This window comes from Hirundo rustica, chromosome Z (genome assembly GCF_015227805.2).
Source record: "Hirundo rustica isolate bHirRus1 chromosome Z, bHirRus1.pri.v3, whole genome shotgun sequence".
In the NCBI taxonomy this organism is placed as follows: Eukaryota; Metazoa; Chordata; class Aves; order Passeriformes; family Hirundinidae; genus Hirundo; species Hirundo rustica.
In genome coordinates, this window is record NC_053488.1 from 65,442,112 (window position 1) to 65,459,155 (window position 17,044).

At 43.2% G+C, this 17,044-nt stretch overlaps 1 protein-coding gene across 5 annotated transcripts in view; it reads left to right on the forward strand.

Annotated features, from left to right (window-relative positions):
* Positions 1–16,252, forward strand: part of ECPAS (Ecm29 proteasome adaptor and scaffold) — a 63,723-nt gene extending 47,471 nt beyond the window's left edge. For 4 of the 5 annotated variants that reach the window (XM_040089295.2, XM_040089294.2, XM_040089298.2 and 1 more), the window contains 16 exons: positions 305–426; positions 1,522–1,672; positions 2,460–2,525; positions 4,381–4,470; positions 4,954–5,020; positions 6,644–6,735; positions 6,824–6,890; positions 7,116–7,307; positions 8,273–8,481; positions 8,943–8,986; positions 9,499–9,691; positions 10,266–10,410; positions 11,002–11,107; positions 11,261–11,349; positions 12,513–12,584; positions 13,390–16,252. In XM_040089295.2, coding sequence (XP_039945229.1) covers positions 305–426; positions 1,522–1,672; positions 2,460–2,525; positions 4,381–4,470; positions 4,954–5,020; positions 6,644–6,735; positions 6,824–6,890; positions 7,116–7,307; positions 8,273–8,481; positions 8,943–8,986; positions 9,499–9,691; positions 10,266–10,410; positions 11,002–11,107; positions 11,261–11,349; positions 12,513–12,584; positions 13,390–13,529 — 1,845 coding nt within the window. In that variant the 3' untranslated portion in view covers positions 13,530–16,252. The remainder of the gene's footprint in view (positions 1–304; positions 427–1,521; positions 1,673–2,459; positions 2,526–4,380; positions 4,471–4,953; positions 5,021–6,643; positions 6,736–6,823; positions 6,891–7,115; positions 7,308–8,272; positions 8,482–8,942; positions 8,987–9,498; positions 9,692–10,265; positions 10,411–11,001; positions 11,108–11,260; positions 11,350–12,512; positions 12,585–13,389) is intronic. The other variant, XM_040089297.2, reaches the window with a different exon arrangement.
* The last annotated feature ends 792 nt before the right edge of the window (positions 16,253–17,044 follow it).

Here is a 17,044-nt window from a genome sequence, read left to right on the forward strand (position 1 = left end):
TAGGATGTCCTTCAACTCAAAGGCCATTTGGATCATCTGTTCATGCAGATTCAGGTCAAGGCCTGCTAGGCTCTGAATTTGCCTTTTCTGGAAGTGGATTCAAGTTGAAATCCCTTTTAGGGATGACTCTTAGGGCTTGACTACCTTGGGGAGAAAAGATGAAGTTGTAACGGAGCCTGGGCTTGGCTATGAGCAGTTTGTCTAGTTGCTGTTGGCTTCTTCTGTCTGAAGGAGAGGGTGCTTTAATATAATCTGAGGGGGAGGTTTGTACTTGTTTGCAGCACTGATTGTCACCTGTCCCCAGGTCTGTGTGAAAATGTGTGACCCCTCCAAAGGAGCAGCAGGTCAGAAGACGATAACTGTGTTGCTCCCTTGCCTCCTAGACAAAGGAATAGTAAGCACAGTTGCTGAAGTCCGATCTCTCAGGTTAGTTTTGCACTGTGTAAGTTCTCTGGGGGGTCAGTTCATGACTTATCCCGATGACACCAAGCTTATTAACCTGAGCTGCAGAATGTACTTTGTGTTTGAAGTGACGAGTTGCTCCCCAAAAGAGCTTTCCTGAGTTCTTTTTTCACAGAGTTTAAACACCAGCCCTGAGGACTCTGCCTGTCTTTTGGGAGTATGTGGCCCCTCTGCAATTGCCCAGATTCAGTTCCCAGCAGGAAATTGTTTTCTCCCAGTACAAATGGCAGGCTGATCCAGAAGCAATGTGAGATGCTAAGGGTGACCTTTGGGACTGGCGTATCTGGTCTGGTTGCAAACAGAAAGTCCCGTGGTTCTTCAAACGGCCATGTCTGATTTCACAAGTGCTTTTGAATATTGACAGTTCACATCCCAGATGTGTCTGCATTTGGTCATGCTGTTCAAATACATTTTATGTCATGTAACAGTTCAATGTCCCTTGATGTGTAGGGACACATAAATTGACAATATCCTTGTCAGTTTATAACCTAGTTTTTTCTTTGACTGAGGGACAGAAAATCTGGAAAATTCAGAGTTGGACCAGCTGGCTGGTCTTCACAAAAATGATTATTAGGAAGGCTAGAAGGCTTCTAACAAGAGAATATTTCTTAAACATTTTTCATTCCTTTGAAGATATGAAAACCCATTGTCAAAATGCAGCATGAGAGATGTGATCAGTCTGAAACTGACTGGTAGGGTTTGAATAGATAATTGTAACATTTTTTCTTGGGCAGAGACAATGGATGTCTCAGGGTGACTTTGCCCAATGCTTGTTTAAAACATCAGGGTGTGTTATTCCTTCCCCCATTTGTCTGCAGTACTGACTCTTTGCCCACTCCCTTTGTGACTCCAGGGCCAAAGTAAACAACCTCTGGCCAAAATATTTATAACATCCCTTGGAAGCTCAGGGCAGGGAATAATTTTGTTTAAGCAAAAATTAAACATAGGGTTGTTTGAAGGAAGATTTATGTTGGTATATATGGATTACAGTAGATCAGAGAGGCTTTTCAGATCAGTCTGTGTGTATCTCTGTTGACCTTCCCTTCAATCTTCTTTCAGCATTAACACTCTTGTGAAGATCAGTAAAAGTGCTGGGTCTATGCTGAAACCTCATGCACCAAAACTTATCCCAGCCCTGTTGGAATCCTTGAGTGTTCTGGAGCCCCAAGTCCTCAATTATTTGAGCCTTTCTGCAACAGATCAAGAGAAAGTAAGTGTAGCTATAACAGGGAAGTATCAACACAGCAGAGATAAAGATTTAATCTTGATTCAGTGAATGGAAAAATAGCAGATTTGGTAGAGAGATGTTCAAAAAACAAAGAAAAATAACTAAGAAGTTGCTAGAAAGTTTGGTCAAAAAATATGGCTAGATGATTGTGGGAGTTTTTTTGAATGATTTGGTTTATTTTTATTCTCTAGACCACTGTATATTTCCAAAAGTGAAGAGCAGTCTTAGTAATCTGTTTTTAAATGTCACTGCTGTTTTTCTCAAGGTGATTAGCTTCTGGGCTTCACATAACTTAAATTGGAAGGTGTGTCATAGCACTATGGGCTGGAGGTGGATATTGTCAGCACCATGTCCTTTAATTGTTAAAAACCATATTTATCACAGTCTTCTTGGGAAAGTGATTGAAACCCGTTGATTAGAAACAAATCCAGCTAATTTTGTTGTGGGAAGGAAGAGGGTCAATTAGATTAGCCCTTTGCAAGTGAAAAGGGGGTGAACAATGTGAACAGTTCAGTGTGAGATTTTCTTTTCAGACCTCTCCCCCACTTTGTTTTCCCGTCCTCTCTCTCTCCCTCTAGAACATCCGTCTGCCTCTGAAAGGGAAACATTCATAGTCTGTAGGCATAATTGCTTTCTCCATGCATCTGAAGTAGATTTTAGTGTAAGGTAGTGAGTTATAGCTGACGTTTTTGTTGCTCTTTCTGCTGTTTTCATGTTGTGTTTACACTTGGATTTGTTTGGTGTTTTTTCCTGATTTTTTATTTTAAAGACTGCAATGGATAGTGCCAGACTTAGTGCTGTCAAGTCATCTCCCATGATGGAAACCATTAACATGGTAAGTATTGATTTCAGAAGGGTTCCAGTGTAAGGTATGTTGTAGAAGAATAGGAATTAAAATCGAAGCTTTACAAAATATCTCTTCAGGGTTCATTTTCTAATCACATCTCCATGTGGCGGTCTGTCCACTTCCTTTTTCATGTACAGACTTCTCATCACGCCACCAGTGCTTGCCCCTCAGTTCAGTTGTGAATAACTGGCTCAGTTTGGAGTCACATAGATTGCTTCTTCATCTGAAGACCTGTCTGCTTTGATGAGGAGGGTGTCCTTCAAGTGCTTTTCTTTGGATGGGGGCTCAGCTGGTTCTGGGTTACATTAGCTAGCATTTCTCATCTCTGGCCCACAACTCCAAAACCAACTTCTCACCTGGGCCTTCAATTGATGATAGTCATTGTTGGTAAGGCATAAATGCTGTTCAACCATTGCCTTGTGGTGCCTTAGATATTCCTATCTGGGCCTTGCCTGTACTTTTGTGGTAGAAATATATATTTAGAGAAAATGCTGATATCACTGGAAGCACTGTCAGCATATGGTGGTTGGCACTAGAGATTCCTGGTGCTGCAGGAGGAATTGCTGATGCCCAGATGCTGTGCTGTAGGATCTGTCCTGGCAGAACTCGCTGTCCTCTCTAGGAACTTGTCCCTTCCCAAAAAAAGGCCCCTCTTTTCTGCTCAGGCATTGCACAGAGCCCAAGGGCATATGGGCAGGTAGAAAATGTGAGGGTTGAGTAAGTTTTGGGGGAGTTGTAGCAACCAGAGCAATTTATTGTTTCCTCGACTTACGGAAAAACAGCAACAGCAAACCCTCCTGTACATAACAGTGTGTGGAATTGAGTTTTGGTGTCAGGTGAAGTGATCTCTGTTAATAGAGTGTAAAGTGGTTGGGATTGAAAGCCTCCATGTAAAAGTGTACTTGCTGCAACCCTGCAGGCTGCCAGCAGCTGTTGCCATCCCTCCTCCAGGCCATGCCCTACCCTGCCAGCCCTGGGGGAACAGCTGTGGTACCCTGATCATTGATTGGGATTTTGTAGGGTAGGGAAGAGATAGTTAGTGATGACTTCCCTGGAGTATTGTGAAGATGATCTGGCTTATGAGCAACCTCTTCTATATTCTGGGGCAGGCTGGGAGATTGTATGGATAATTTCCTTCACCATACCGGTGATGGAGGGGAAGTTACAGTTGATCTGACTTTGGAAGTTCAGTTACCTTCATTTAGTATATGATCCTTGAATTCACTAGAGAATTGATCTCCCCTCTGCAGGCAGTGTGTTACACAGAGTGCTGGTAACATGAGGCTTCCTGTTTTGTCCAGTGACATTTTAGGCATGACAGATTAAAAATTATACTAATCACATCCCTTTTATAATTTTATGTCATTTATGCCACTTGTTTGTCTTGACCTGTTTAAAAACTGTCTTGACTGGTTTCGTGTCATTGTCTAGTTTGGATATGTTATTGCTTCCTGGTTTCAGAGAGTTGGGAAAATGTTGGGTTTTGTCCTAAGATGCAGATGCCTTCACATCTCGTTCTCACTAGTGTGTTAGTTTCAGGCTTCCCGAAGAAGTGGAGTGCAGGAGCACATCAGTTCCAGCAAATGCTAGTTTTAGCAAGGTCAGCTCCACAGAGAAGTGGGACAGAAGAATCTATATGTGGTATAATTCACTTCATGTTGGTTTTTTCTCATCATGCAGCAAACTCTTACGATTCAGTTGAGGACCAGCCAGCACTGAGGCAGCCTCTGCTAGGAATACACCAACTTCAAGTCTGCCATCATTATATTTTTTTTTTCCTTCCTTTCTTTCTTTTTTTTTTTTTTTTTTTTTTTCTTTCTCCCTGTCTCTTGCCTTTCTCTAGAGCTTGCAGTATTTGGATGTGTCTGTCCTCGGTGAGTTGGTCCCTCGGCTGTGTGAATTGATCAAAAGTGGAGTTGGCCTTGGCACAAAGGTATGTCTGTGATTTTAATATTCTTTTGGAAGTGAAGAACGGAGTATAGAGCAGTGTCAGTGTAAATATGGTTCCTTTGACTATGTCAAGCAGCAGCTTGACATAGCAGCAGCTTGGGTTCATACATACTGGAGTCATTTGGCATTCCACTCCACATCGCCCCTCTGAATGTGTGCTGCCCCAGTCTCCTCTAGGCTACATGGCTGCTGTGCTCTGTGGCACATTAGTACAGAAGGTTGTCTTTGATTGCTGCAAATCTTCTAGGATCATCTATTCTGAGTGTGGGTCCTTCTCCATTTTCTATTTCAATTCTTGTCATTCGTGTTTTGCAAACTTACACTGTTTCTACTTTTATTGCTCTTGATTGTGAGAGTAGAGGTGAGTGGGTATAGATCATGTCTTAGAAGTCAGCAAGTATCAACAATAATAACCAGCGGCAAATACTGTCTTATCTTACCTTTGTTTTCCCTTGCAATCTTCCAGGGAGGCTGTGCCAGTGTAATTGTGTCATTAACCACACAGTGCCCTCAAGACTTAACACCTTATTCAGGTAAGGCTTGTCTCTTGGTGTTGGGTTTTAAAGGTGCTTTTTGTTGCTGTGGTGTTTCTTCTTTAGCATAAGAATGATCTTTACATGTGTATTTTTGTCAGAGAGCTGTTTGAAGTTAACCTTTTTTGTTTGAGAATGGCATGCTTGGAGTAGGTTCAGTACCTCACCAAATTGTAAGAAGTAGAGGAAGGAGTTGAGGGAATTCACTAGCACTGAGCAGGAATAGGCAAAAATATTGCTTTACTTTCTTGGAGCAGTCTAACAATGCCTGTGTTAGTGCAGCACTGTCAGTATGCACTTGTTCATGCAGCCTGAGTTATGGGTGGACCATGAACAGCGACTTTGCTTCGTTGGGTCTCTTCTGATATTAGAGAGAACATCACCTTTCTGTTACAAAATAGAAATGAAGCTGAAAGCATGATCAACTGTAGTGCTTGCATATAGGAACATTAACAGTCAAGGTGTGCAAAACACTAGCACTAGTTTAAACACAAGGACTTACATACATGCAGTGAGGAAAAATGCATAAATTCAGGCAGTCTAATGGGAGCTGAGTTCTCCTAGGGTCCTCACCCCGGAGGCTGAGAAAGCCCTGGAAAAGGTACAAAACAGCATGTCTACACGGCAGGCAAACCGAACCTGCCTTTCAAATTTATCATAATGGGGAAGTTGCCACACCTCCATGGGGTCATCTTTCAATGGGACCCAACGGCTAAAAAGGACCATGGCAGGGGAGATCCTCTCTGAATTATAGAGTGGGTTTTCCTCAGCCACCAGCGGTCCAAAAAAATGACAAGGCCACAAGAATTGGTGGCTGAACTGAGTAGGGAAGCAAGAATCCGAATCAGGGAAATGGCCAGATGTGACTTCGAATGCATTCACATTCCAATCCAACTTAAATTGGGCCAAATTACAAAAGCGATGTTAAAACACCTGCTTCAGGAAAATGAAGCTTTGCAGTTTGCCTTGGACTCCTTCACTGGTCAAATTTCAATTCAGAGACCTGCCCACAAAATTTTTCATTCAGATGTCCAATTTACTTTGGTGTTAAAGAGTGTTTGGAGCAAAACACTTCTGGAGGCTCTGATAGTTTTTACAGACACGTCCGGAAGGTCCCACAAGTCAGTCCTGACTTGGAGAGATCCTCAGACTCAGCAGTGGGAGGCAGATATTGCTGAGAGGATCACCTCAGGTTGCTGAGTTGGCCGCAGTTGTCAGGGCTTTCGAAAGGTTCTCCGAACCATTCAGTTTACTTACAGACTCTGCATATGTTGCGGGAGTGGTGTCCAGGGCAGAGCAGGCCATCCTGCAGGAGGTGTCTTACACTGCACTCTTTCAGTTGCTCTCAAAACTTGTCAAGCTTGTCTCCCACCGAGAGCAACCCTTCTTTGTGATGCATACGAGGTTGAACACCGATTTGCCTGGGCTCATTGCGGAGGAAAACAGAAGGGCTGATGCTCTTGCTGCCCCTGCAGCAGTGACCCCTTTGCTGAACATCTTTGAGCAGGCAAAACTCAGTCACCAATTGTTCCATCAAAATGCGCCTGGTCTTGTTCGCTGGTTTTTTGCTTGCCATGGCAAAAGAACATGATGCTTTTGATAAAGTAAAGTCTCTTCCAACAGGCAAACTTATGAGTGCTTTACTTAGTGGCCTGACTGATCGCAACAGTGTGGTACAGAAGTCCTTTGCCTTTGCTATGGGGCATCTAGTGAGGGTGAGTTGGGCTTTAAGTTTTATTTTGCTTCTTCATTGGTGGTCTTCTTTGAAGCGTTTGAATAATTTGAGTCTCTTCTTTGTTGCAGACTTCCCGGGACAGTAGCACTGAAAAGCTGCTGCACAAACTCAGCAGCTGGTACATGGAGAAGGAAGGTATATTGCTTTTGCTTACAGCATACAGGGCAGAAAAAGTTCCTGGTGATAGCAAAAGCTAGTAAAGAAACATTTCTATATTATGATGCTTGGTTTCACTGACTGAATAATTCCTAAACAATGCTAAAGAGTACTGTGGATTACTCTGCTTTCCAAGAGGCAAACCAAGCAGTTAAAAGGATAATCCTGCTTCCCACTCATAATGAGCTTGTTTTGCTCTTTCAGAGCCAGTTTACAGAGCAGGCTGTGCTTTAACTGTGCATGCTATGGGACGCTACAGCCCAGATGTACTGAAGAACCATGCCAAGCAGGTGCTGCCATTGGCTTTTCTTGGAATGCATGAAATTCACGAAGAAGAGAGAGGAGAAAAAGAGAATTCTACTCTGTGGACTGAAGTTTGGCAGGAAAATGTGCCAGGTACGTTGTGTTAAGAATAGTGAAACTTTCTGGGAATCATGGGACAAGAAATAGCACGACTTCTAGAATTCCATTTTGAAAATACAGAGTTCTGATGGTAAGAAATTTGGGAAGCTTGTTCACATTTTCTTCCTTGCTCTAGATTTCTTATATGAAGATTACCTTCTCTGGCTATTTAAAATAATTACAGGGGCATTGATCACAAGGATGGACAGGCATAGTAGAAGTATTTTAAAATTGTAATACACTGAATGCCACTGTAATATAGCCCTGATGGTACAGATAAATAGACATCTTTGGAAATTTTGATGCCAGCCTTTAGGGGCTGCTGCATACTTCAGAATTAGAGAAGCTTTGGCCTTTCTCTCTTGTTGGAGATATCTGTGGTAATACCTGTGGTTTTAGCTTCAATGACCAAATCTGTGCTATAGAAGTGCAGTTCTTTCTGTAGAAGAAGATCTGGATCCATTATAGTATTGTTTTGCTGACCCTTATAGATTTCATGTCTGGTTCCTCAGTCACCAGATGATTTTTCTGGAGTCTGAGAAAGGCTGAAAAAGGTTTTCTAGAGACTTGTTCTTGGAAGAAAAAAAAAAAAACATAAAGACATTGTATTCCTTGGAAACAGGCTAACACAATGTTTAGTGTCTGCTACATGGAAGGACTGAGGTGAGCTCTGTGTCTAGATACACAACAAAGACTTTATTTGGAACCTCTGGAAAAGAGCTCTTCTTCAGCCAGGCTGAGAGGAATTCTTCACACTTTTGCCTGAAGTAGACCTTTCTGATGTGTCTCCTAGCCAAAACTCCTAGGAGATCTGTAACTGGTTGTTTTTTTGGTTTTTTTCAGGATTAGGCTGGGCTTGTTAACTTGTGGTGTTTCTTGTGTTGTTTTGTTTTTTTTAAGTAAGATCAAAGATTCGTTTGTTTTGTAGCAAAATTAGTTTTCATCCATTTGACATGCAGGTACTCAGGGTGGGATCAGACTGTATTTGCAGGAGTTGATATCCATCACCCAGAAGGCTCTGCAGTCCCAGTCCTGGAAGATGAAAGCTCAGGGAGCAGCTGCCATGGCATCAATTGCCAAACAGACAGGCTCCCTTGTACCACCACATCTGGGAATGGTGCTCTCTGCACTGCTGCAAGGCCTGCCGGGGAGAACCTGGACTGGGAAGGTAAAGAGGGAATTGTCACCTCATGGTTTGCTGTGAGGCCAGCAGTGTGCAGCCCTTGAGCCAGGAAGTGCAATGTTCTTTGCTGCAGAGCAGCACGATAAGAATGCTGATGCAGAGAGTCTGCCTTTTGTCCTATATTTAGCAGATACTGAAATGACTGGGAAGATAGGTAGGTGAAATTCAGACTGCCTTAGGAGTTCCCTCTTCAGCTAATTCCACTGCACCATTCCTAGCTCGAAGGTGCTGCAAGACCCCTTCCTGCTGCCAGTTCCATGCAGATTGAAAGCTATGTTCTCTGCAGGACATGTGGCAGGGGATAGGCAGACATTTCCTCTCCAAACTGATGTCACAGGCATGTTTGCCCGCTGCCCCTTGCAGAACACAAGGGTTTGCCCTGTGCAGCGGGACTGTGCATTTTGGCTGTGTGGCACTTCTCAGGGATGTCTCTTTTATCATTGCAGGAGGAGCTGTTAAAGGCCATTGCCAGTGTTGTTTCTGCGTGCAGGTGAGTGGTTTGAACGAGGTGGTACCCTCAGGATCTGAGATCTCAAAAGGGAGGTTGTTGTACAGTGTTGCATAAAGGGTACTAAGGAGATTCCAGAAGGTTTGTCAATCACCATGCTGATCTCCTATCAGCATGTGAGGAGCAAGTGATGCTTCAGAGGGACCTGCAGAAGTAAATGGTTGATATAGAGAGGAAGAGGAGGATGTTGAAACGTCACAATTGCTATGAGAAAAGCAGAGACTAAGGGGGAAGATGGAGACCTTAAGTGGGAAAATGAGGAAGAGGTTAAAGAATAGAATGGAGCAAGTGCCTTGGAAGCATACGAGGAAAGAAAATAAAACAGGAAGAATAGACAAGGAGTGAGAAAGAGCAACCCTACCTATCTTCCCCATGTAACTTCTGTTACAATTACTGGTGGGCATCTGAGTGCCTGGACACAGGAATTCACCTCTGGAAATAGCCGATTTTGGGAAGAGATTAACATGATAGTGTCCATGTGCCTTGCATTTCAGTGCGGAGCTGCAGAAGTCAGTGCCTGGTCAGCCTACCATCACAGATGTTGTCCAGGCTCTCCTGAAAGAATGTCGTAAAGAAAACCTGAAGTATAAGATGGTGGCACTGCGCTGTGCAGCTGGGGTACTGCAGGCAACAAAGGAAGACCGGTTCCAGGAACTTGCTGATATTATCTTTCCCATGATAAAGAAGGTGGCAGTTCAACTTCTTGAGTTTTCTTTCAAAGCAAAGCACCCAAGTGGTGACAGTCCGAGTGATGCTGGCTGCATGCCAGGCTTCTGCCCAGAGGGCTGATGATGTGAGAGATTCCCCACACTCAGCCAGTTCTTTGTGTGGCTGAATACCAGACAGCTGGTGAGCCTACTAGCTGTCTGGTGGTTCTACCTGTGCTACTCAAATTCTGAATTAGCCCAGCTGTTCTCTAGGCAGAGTCCTGCCTGGGATGTCCACCACTGCCCTGTTACCACTTGAAAAGTTAATTCCTAGCTGCTCTACAGACAGCAAAAGGCTCCTGGGAAGCTGTGTAGAGGGCTTAGTATCAGCAGAGCCTTGCAGCTCTGTGGGTGGGACTCGTGTAGCACAGGCATGTGTTTGGGTGCCAGGCCATAGAGCCTGCTCTGCTCCTTTGCAGAATGCAAGCAGCGCCAGAGCTGGGCATGAGGGCTGGTGGGTGCAGACTGCAAGGGAAGATTGAGCTGCACTGCACTGTGTGCCTAGCTTGCCCTCGTCCTTCTGTCAGTCACACCTTCCCCCATGGCCTCTGCAGAACTCTCTGGAGAGCATGGGAGCGGCTTTTCCAAAGCATCATGAAGAGGATGAGGACATGAGGGAGAAAGAGGTTCAGATGGAGTCCCTGATCTGTGCCTTCGAGACCCTAGGCAAAGCCTGGCCAAGGAGCCCGGAAACACAGAGTAAGTCAGCTGATGATATGCAGAACAAACTATTTTCTCTTAAAATGAAAAGTGGAAGAAGGGAAGGATCTGGACATGCACATGGTGAAGAGTGCAGGATCTCACTGCAGGCAGCTTGTAAGGGTCTTTAGTGAGAAAGCTGCCCCAACAGCTTTCCTGCAAAATAACTCATCCTTGGGAAAAATCTTTACTGTTCGTCTTAAATACACTTCACAAAAATGTTCTGTTTGTAAATATGCAGGATGAAGGAGGTGGCTTGCCTAATGGAAAGAAGCTTAAATCTGCTGCTCACATTTACGTTTGCATCAAAGCTGGCACAAGGTGGAAGAATTGGGAATACCTGGAGAGGGGTGGGAAAAAGTTGCTTTTATTAAGATGCCAGAGTGTTTATTGCAGCTGTTGTGTCTGCCAGCATTTGTAATGAGTGACATGGTGAAGATTTTCAGGGTCACTCATTACTGGATGTTGACTTAGTCATATGCCGTGATCAGCTTGATGTCACTGGTAAAGGAGCACTTTGGAGACAGACCAGTAAGTGTTTCTTTCTGCCTTTCCCTGTGGTAACATGGTGATGTCCTTATTTTCCTGTAGGTTGCTATCGCCAAGAGTTTTGTAAGTTAATGTGTGACCGTCTGAAACTCAGCACGTGGAAAGTGCAGCTTGGAGTGCTACAAGCCATGAATGCCTACTTTCAAGGGTAGTTCTTCTTTCTACAATCCACTTCAGTGATTTGTCTTCTCTTTTTTGCTTGAAAATGTTTAATGAACTTCATGACACTGATTTCTTGGTGAAGTTGAGCAGACTTCTGTTCCAGTGGTGCGGTATGCCTGACTGTTTTTGCATTTGGCAGGCTAATGCTGTTTGATGAGGAGCACTCTGACCCTATGGCTTTGGCAGAAATACTGTTGGAAACCTGTTCCTCTATCACCCATTCTTTAGGTAAATGGACTTCTGGTTTGTGATGGATGATGAATTGCTTGTTAATACCATTGTCCTCTGGGCGTTTGTGTGGTAGAGGAAATGCAAAGTCAGCAGAAATTGTCAGAGGTAACATTTAGCCATTCCTTGCACTTCAGTGTGATTATTGTGAAGCTGCAGTGTTCAAGACAGTACTGTGCAGTTCACAGAGATGTGCATTCCTTTGGTGCAAGAGAGCTGTGCAAGGGGACGGAGAGGCAGATAGCAGACCATGCAACCTCTCAGAGCACATTCAAGCTATTCTTGATTTAATGAAACACAAGCTTTTCTCCACCACCATTCAGACTTCTTAGATACATGTGCATTATATATCCAAGGTTATGGTATCCAAAAAATACCCCAATTTTTCTCAGATAGCCTGTACATGAAACTCCAAGGCTTAGAGGCTCTACTGGTGCAGGACACCCATATGTAAGTGCTGCTTGTATCGTGTTGACAGTCATGGACCTCTTAGTTACTTTGTTAATGTTCCCCCTTGTCCTGAGTCTGTAACAGTGCCCCATATCTTGTACCTGTGTATGGTCCTGTTTTTGATGTGCCTGAAGACAGCAGCTACTTTAGTGCTAGCTACCTATTCAGAGACCCCTTTGGAGAAAGTTTATTTCAGGTATTAGTCCTCACGGAATGAGGACTAGGGTCCTCACCTTAGTAAGATTTTAGCTCAGAAACCAAGTAACTTTTTGTGACAAGCTTGTGCTTGATGGCTGGCATGGGGTTTATGTACCCTCACTTAATGCTACTTGTGGACATTTGCATGGTCTCTAGGCAGTACAACTCACTAGAACATTCTGTTATGCACAGAAGTTGTCTGCCATCACCCTGCAGCTATGGCAGCATTTTGTTCCCTGTTGGAATACGTAAGGAACAGTAGCTCTGTAGTAATGGCAGAGGCAATGCACAAGGTTTAGTTGACTTGTCAGCCTCCTGTTGTTGAGTTTCTGCCATTCAAATGTGCCTGGTGTTCAAGTGGGCACTGCAGACTGACAGCACAAACAAGAGCTCAGTGAGCTGTGCTAACAGAAGTGGTCAGGAGATCACAGAGGTGATTGCTTTTTCTAAGGTTAGTGCATTTGGTTCTCAACATAGTTTTGGGTTTTCTTGTCTGTTTTCTTTAAATCCCTTAGAAAACAAAAGCTACACATCCATAAGAACAGAAGCTTTGTCTGTGATACAACTGCTGCTCACCAAACTACAAGGTGAGACTTTTTACTTGCCGACCTGGAAAAGCCCCTGCTTGGTAAAGGTGGCACCTGGCTGTATGGCCTGGAGCTCTGGAGAGATGGCCTGACCTTCTGCCTGCAGTACTGGGCAATTCAGGGGAAGCTGGGACTTGGAAGTAGGAGAGGCCTTGAAGTAACCAAGGCTAATATCAAGTTCTAAAGTAGCGTTGGATATTCCTTTGGTGAGGAAAGCGTTCATCAAAGAAGGTCCCACATGAAACTCACTGAACTGTCTCATCAGATCTGAGTTATGTTCAGGCTCCATAGGGGGGGTGCTCCTCTTAGTACAGAAGAGTGATTGTTAACCTTTTCAATGTCAAGTTTGGTTTCTCATTATTATTTAGTATTCAAGCCTTGCAGAACTGACTTCATAGGGTGAGGTCTTCTTAGGTCTCAGGTTCGTATGTGTCTGCAGTTGTTAGGTAGCAAATTTTTCCATTGGGTTTCTGGTTTGCATTTCATGTTTCCTTTATTCTGGCAAAAATATTACATGCCTCTTTCATGAGCCAGTTGCAAAACGGGAAACGTGGTTCTTCAAGCCCTTGTCTTCACATGTTGCGGGCTTAGACAATGGCACCTGGTCTAGGGAGATGCAACTCCCCGGCAGGAGGCAGCACATACATCCAGGTGCATCTGTGTTCTCCTGGAAGCACAGTGTGGATGTGAGTGAAAGGTTGAAGCAGTCACTCTTTTAGCCTGTCTGAGGAAAGCAATGTGCTTTTGGAATTTTTTTGTTTTGTTTTCTGGTGTTCATATCCAATGTCTGTCTTTTTCTGCACAGAAGCTCAACAGTGGGAAAGCCTGACACGAGAAAGCAGAGAGCACCTCATTCGTTCATTGACTACGATGGCATCAGATAGCAGACCTGAGCTACAAGAGAGGGCATTTGTGTTGAAGAAAACACTTGAAAATCTTGACTGAATTGTAAAACATAAATTTCAAAGTGCCATGTAAAACAAAAACAAAAAAGTGCAGTGGTCTGAAAGCCAAGTGGGGAAATGAAGATTACTCCGTAGGATGTAGGATTACTCCGTAGGATCATTCCTGGCCAAAATAAAAAATGCCTTAAATTCTTTTCCCCATTTATATTATTTTTACTCTTAAGCTGATTGTTAGTTTTTTTATCAGCAAATACCTCTGTCTGCCCTAGAATGTTTGAGTGTGCAACATAAAAATCAAAAGGGCAAGATGTTTTTGGTTTTTTTTTTTAATCTGCAGCAGAATGTTACTCAAGAACCCCCTTTGTCCTTCACAAAAACTGTTGAAAATCCACCAGCACAGAAAGTGAAAAGCGTATTTAGTTTTCACGTTTTTTGTATGTAGAGATCTGTTAACTGGTGTCTATTCCAGTAGTGCTGGTGTTTGTTATCTGTAGAGAACAAAATGCTTCCCTTGATGATGCCTGTGTTTGCCTCCTGTGGCTTCCCAGGGGCAGGGTTTCATCTGGCACCCACCTCTGCTTCTGTTTGCTCCTCCCTTGCAGCCTGTTGTCTGTGCATTATGAAAGGCAGAGTACTGTTAACTTTGCTCCTTCCTCCTTCTCTGACCTCAGCATGGATTGACCGAGACTATGCCTTCCCCAGCTGGCAACCTCGGCTTCCCAAAATTTAAATGACAATTTTTCCCCCAAAGGATGCACAAGAGAGCACTTTACTGAGCTGTGTGGGACAAAGTTGAACCTAGTTGGTACCCAGGTAGAACACTGCTCTTCTCAAAATTGTTTTGCATGGACACTCCTTAGCTCCAGGAAATAAAATTAAAAAAAAAAAAGGAAAACAAATGGAAAACAATCTTTTTTAGATACGTTTTTGAAGAGCGTTTGAAGTTTGAAATGACCCATTTTTTAAAGAGTGGTAACGTTTTATTCCCTTCCTGTTCACAAACCTCTTCTTGCTTTGGAAACTTTTAACAATTTAGACTTGTCGGTATTTGTAAGAAACTGAGTCATCTGTCATTTATCAGAGCCCAAGTCATGCTGGTTTCTGGGAATTTGCACTTAAGAAGATTATATCTGCATTAACATGGGAGTAAAATTGCTATATGGTGATGTGGCCCTGCTGCCTATCTTTTTGTTCTGTCCTCTGACAAAAGACAAATCTGACCACTATAGCAACAAACTTAATAGTGTGAATATAGCACTGCTCCATAATCTGACCAGTATCTGTACAATTTTTTGGGGATAAATGCTTTGCTGACGGTGAGATAAAATCATTAGTGTGGGCAATATCATGTTCATGGCTTTCAGCACCGGAAGGCTTGTTTCTTTGCTTACAGTCTGCAGCTCCTTTCAGATCTGCTCTTTTAAGGAGAGGATTGCTCAGATGACATCACTGTTTCCTTCATGCCCATTCAGATTTAGGTATGCAATACCTACTTTCCCCTCAGGTGCCATTCCCCTACCAGTGTTTCCTGGTATTGTAACTGTCTTCTTGTCTGACTTGTTCTCCATAGGGAAGAATGTAATTTGTGCATACCTGGTAAGAGAATGTCAGGAAGAAATGGGCAGAGCTATCCCACTGTGGCTCTTGTGTAGCAGAAACCTCAGCAAGCACTATTGCATTGTACATTAGAACTGGTCAGTGGGCAACTCCTCGGTGCTGGGAGCTGGTGCTATAATGTTTTCATTTACACCTTGTTGCAGGGAGCTGCTCTTTGTTTACGTGTAGTTTGAACTATTGAGCACAGTGTACATTTTAAAATTTTACTGGGCAAATCATTTTGCAGTATCTTTAAAAACTTGCTTACTGTGACATGTAGTGTCATGAGTGCTTTTTTTTTTTGTTTTGTTTTGTTTGTTTTGTTTTGTTTTGTTTGTATTAGGTGAATATTACCGGTGATGCTTTGCTGTAGCAGTTCATTGTCTGACTTGGGTTTTTTCCTATTGGTGAGTGACAGTAACAGAAAAGCAAGAGCCTCCATGTCTCTGGTAATTTGAGCTTTCACTGTGGACTGGAGTATACAGAGACAATGCCTAGTATGGTCAAATGACTGTACGTAGAATAACTGTAATCATTGTCAATAGCAACCTGAATTTCTCTATTGGGGATTTACACTAGAGGGAAGAGCGCATTCTAGGAACTCTATAAAACAGCTGGATTAACAACTCTGGCCAAAAGTGTTGGGAAGGTTAGAGATGGTATGACACTTCTGAATCACAAAGCAATACATCTTTATCGTGATTTCAGAGCAGATTCAGAGCTCCTCTCTAAAGCATGTGCCTATACACAAAACCTACCTGTACAAAAGTTAATTTAAGTCAGAGGTTTGATTTCTACCCCCATCGCATTTGTAAACTTGATAGGATTAAAAAAAAAGAAGAAATAGATGTGGCCTTCCTAGAGTTTCTCCTCTGAAAGTGATTGCACTATGTAAAACACACTGTACTTTGCCCAGCACGGGCATTTCTTGTGCTGCTGCGATGCTTTGTATACCTGGAGTGCAGTGCACAGATTCGACTCTAGCACTCTTGCTCTGACTTACGAGCTGTTGCTTAAATGGATGTATATTAAGAAAAGTTTTCTAATGTTGCAAGATCTCCATCAAATTTACTGCAATCTGTACTGTCGAAACATGTGAATGGTCTGACTGAAAGAAAACCCTCCTGCTTACCAAAAAGGTAAAAACTAAATAAAAGCTGCATGACCTGTTCCTTGGAGTAACTGTTTTTTTCTCCGGTGGTGGATATTTTATTGTGTTCCTGTGTTCCAGATTCAGTGTGCTGCTGTTGTGGTCTGTGCTGGCTCACTGCCCTCCCCTCATAGAGACACGTGGTGGCTCTGCAGTCCTGGAAGGAACTGAGTGTTTTTGAACCCATAGCTTGGTCTCCTGCAACCAGGCAGGGTTAGGATGTGTATTACAGGCGCATTCTTTGCATTTATTATATATACAGTCTTGTATATATTACATTTACATGGTAGATGAAGCCATGAGATTGAAAACTTACTAAAATGTATTCAAGAACTTCAGTATTTCCAAATTTTTCCAGACATGCACACATTTCCCTCCAGTGCAACTTTACTTATACTGTGCTTTTCTAAATGGCATTCAGAAAGCAAGAAAAAGAAGGGACTCAAATACGGACAGCATGCAAACACACACCTCACCAGTGCTGGCCACAAAGTGGCTGAAGCATCATCTGGCAAGGGAAGTGCTGTCACACCATACACAGATCATGCGTGGGTTTTGGTGTGGTGAGCAGAGACTGGCTCTGCAATGCTCTGATAAAGCTGTTTCGGGCTTGAGTGCCATAGGCGTGTCATTTCTGGCCAGTGAAAGCAGCAGGATACATTCAGGTAAGTTAAAAATGGAGAAAGGGTTCAATTCTGAGAAGGCAATGTTCCGTGAAAAACTTGGAGGAAAGAAAGCACACCCACAACCAGGCTGTGTAGTTATATTTAATAACAACAGGTTAAAAATTGTAGCAATAGCTTGGGAGT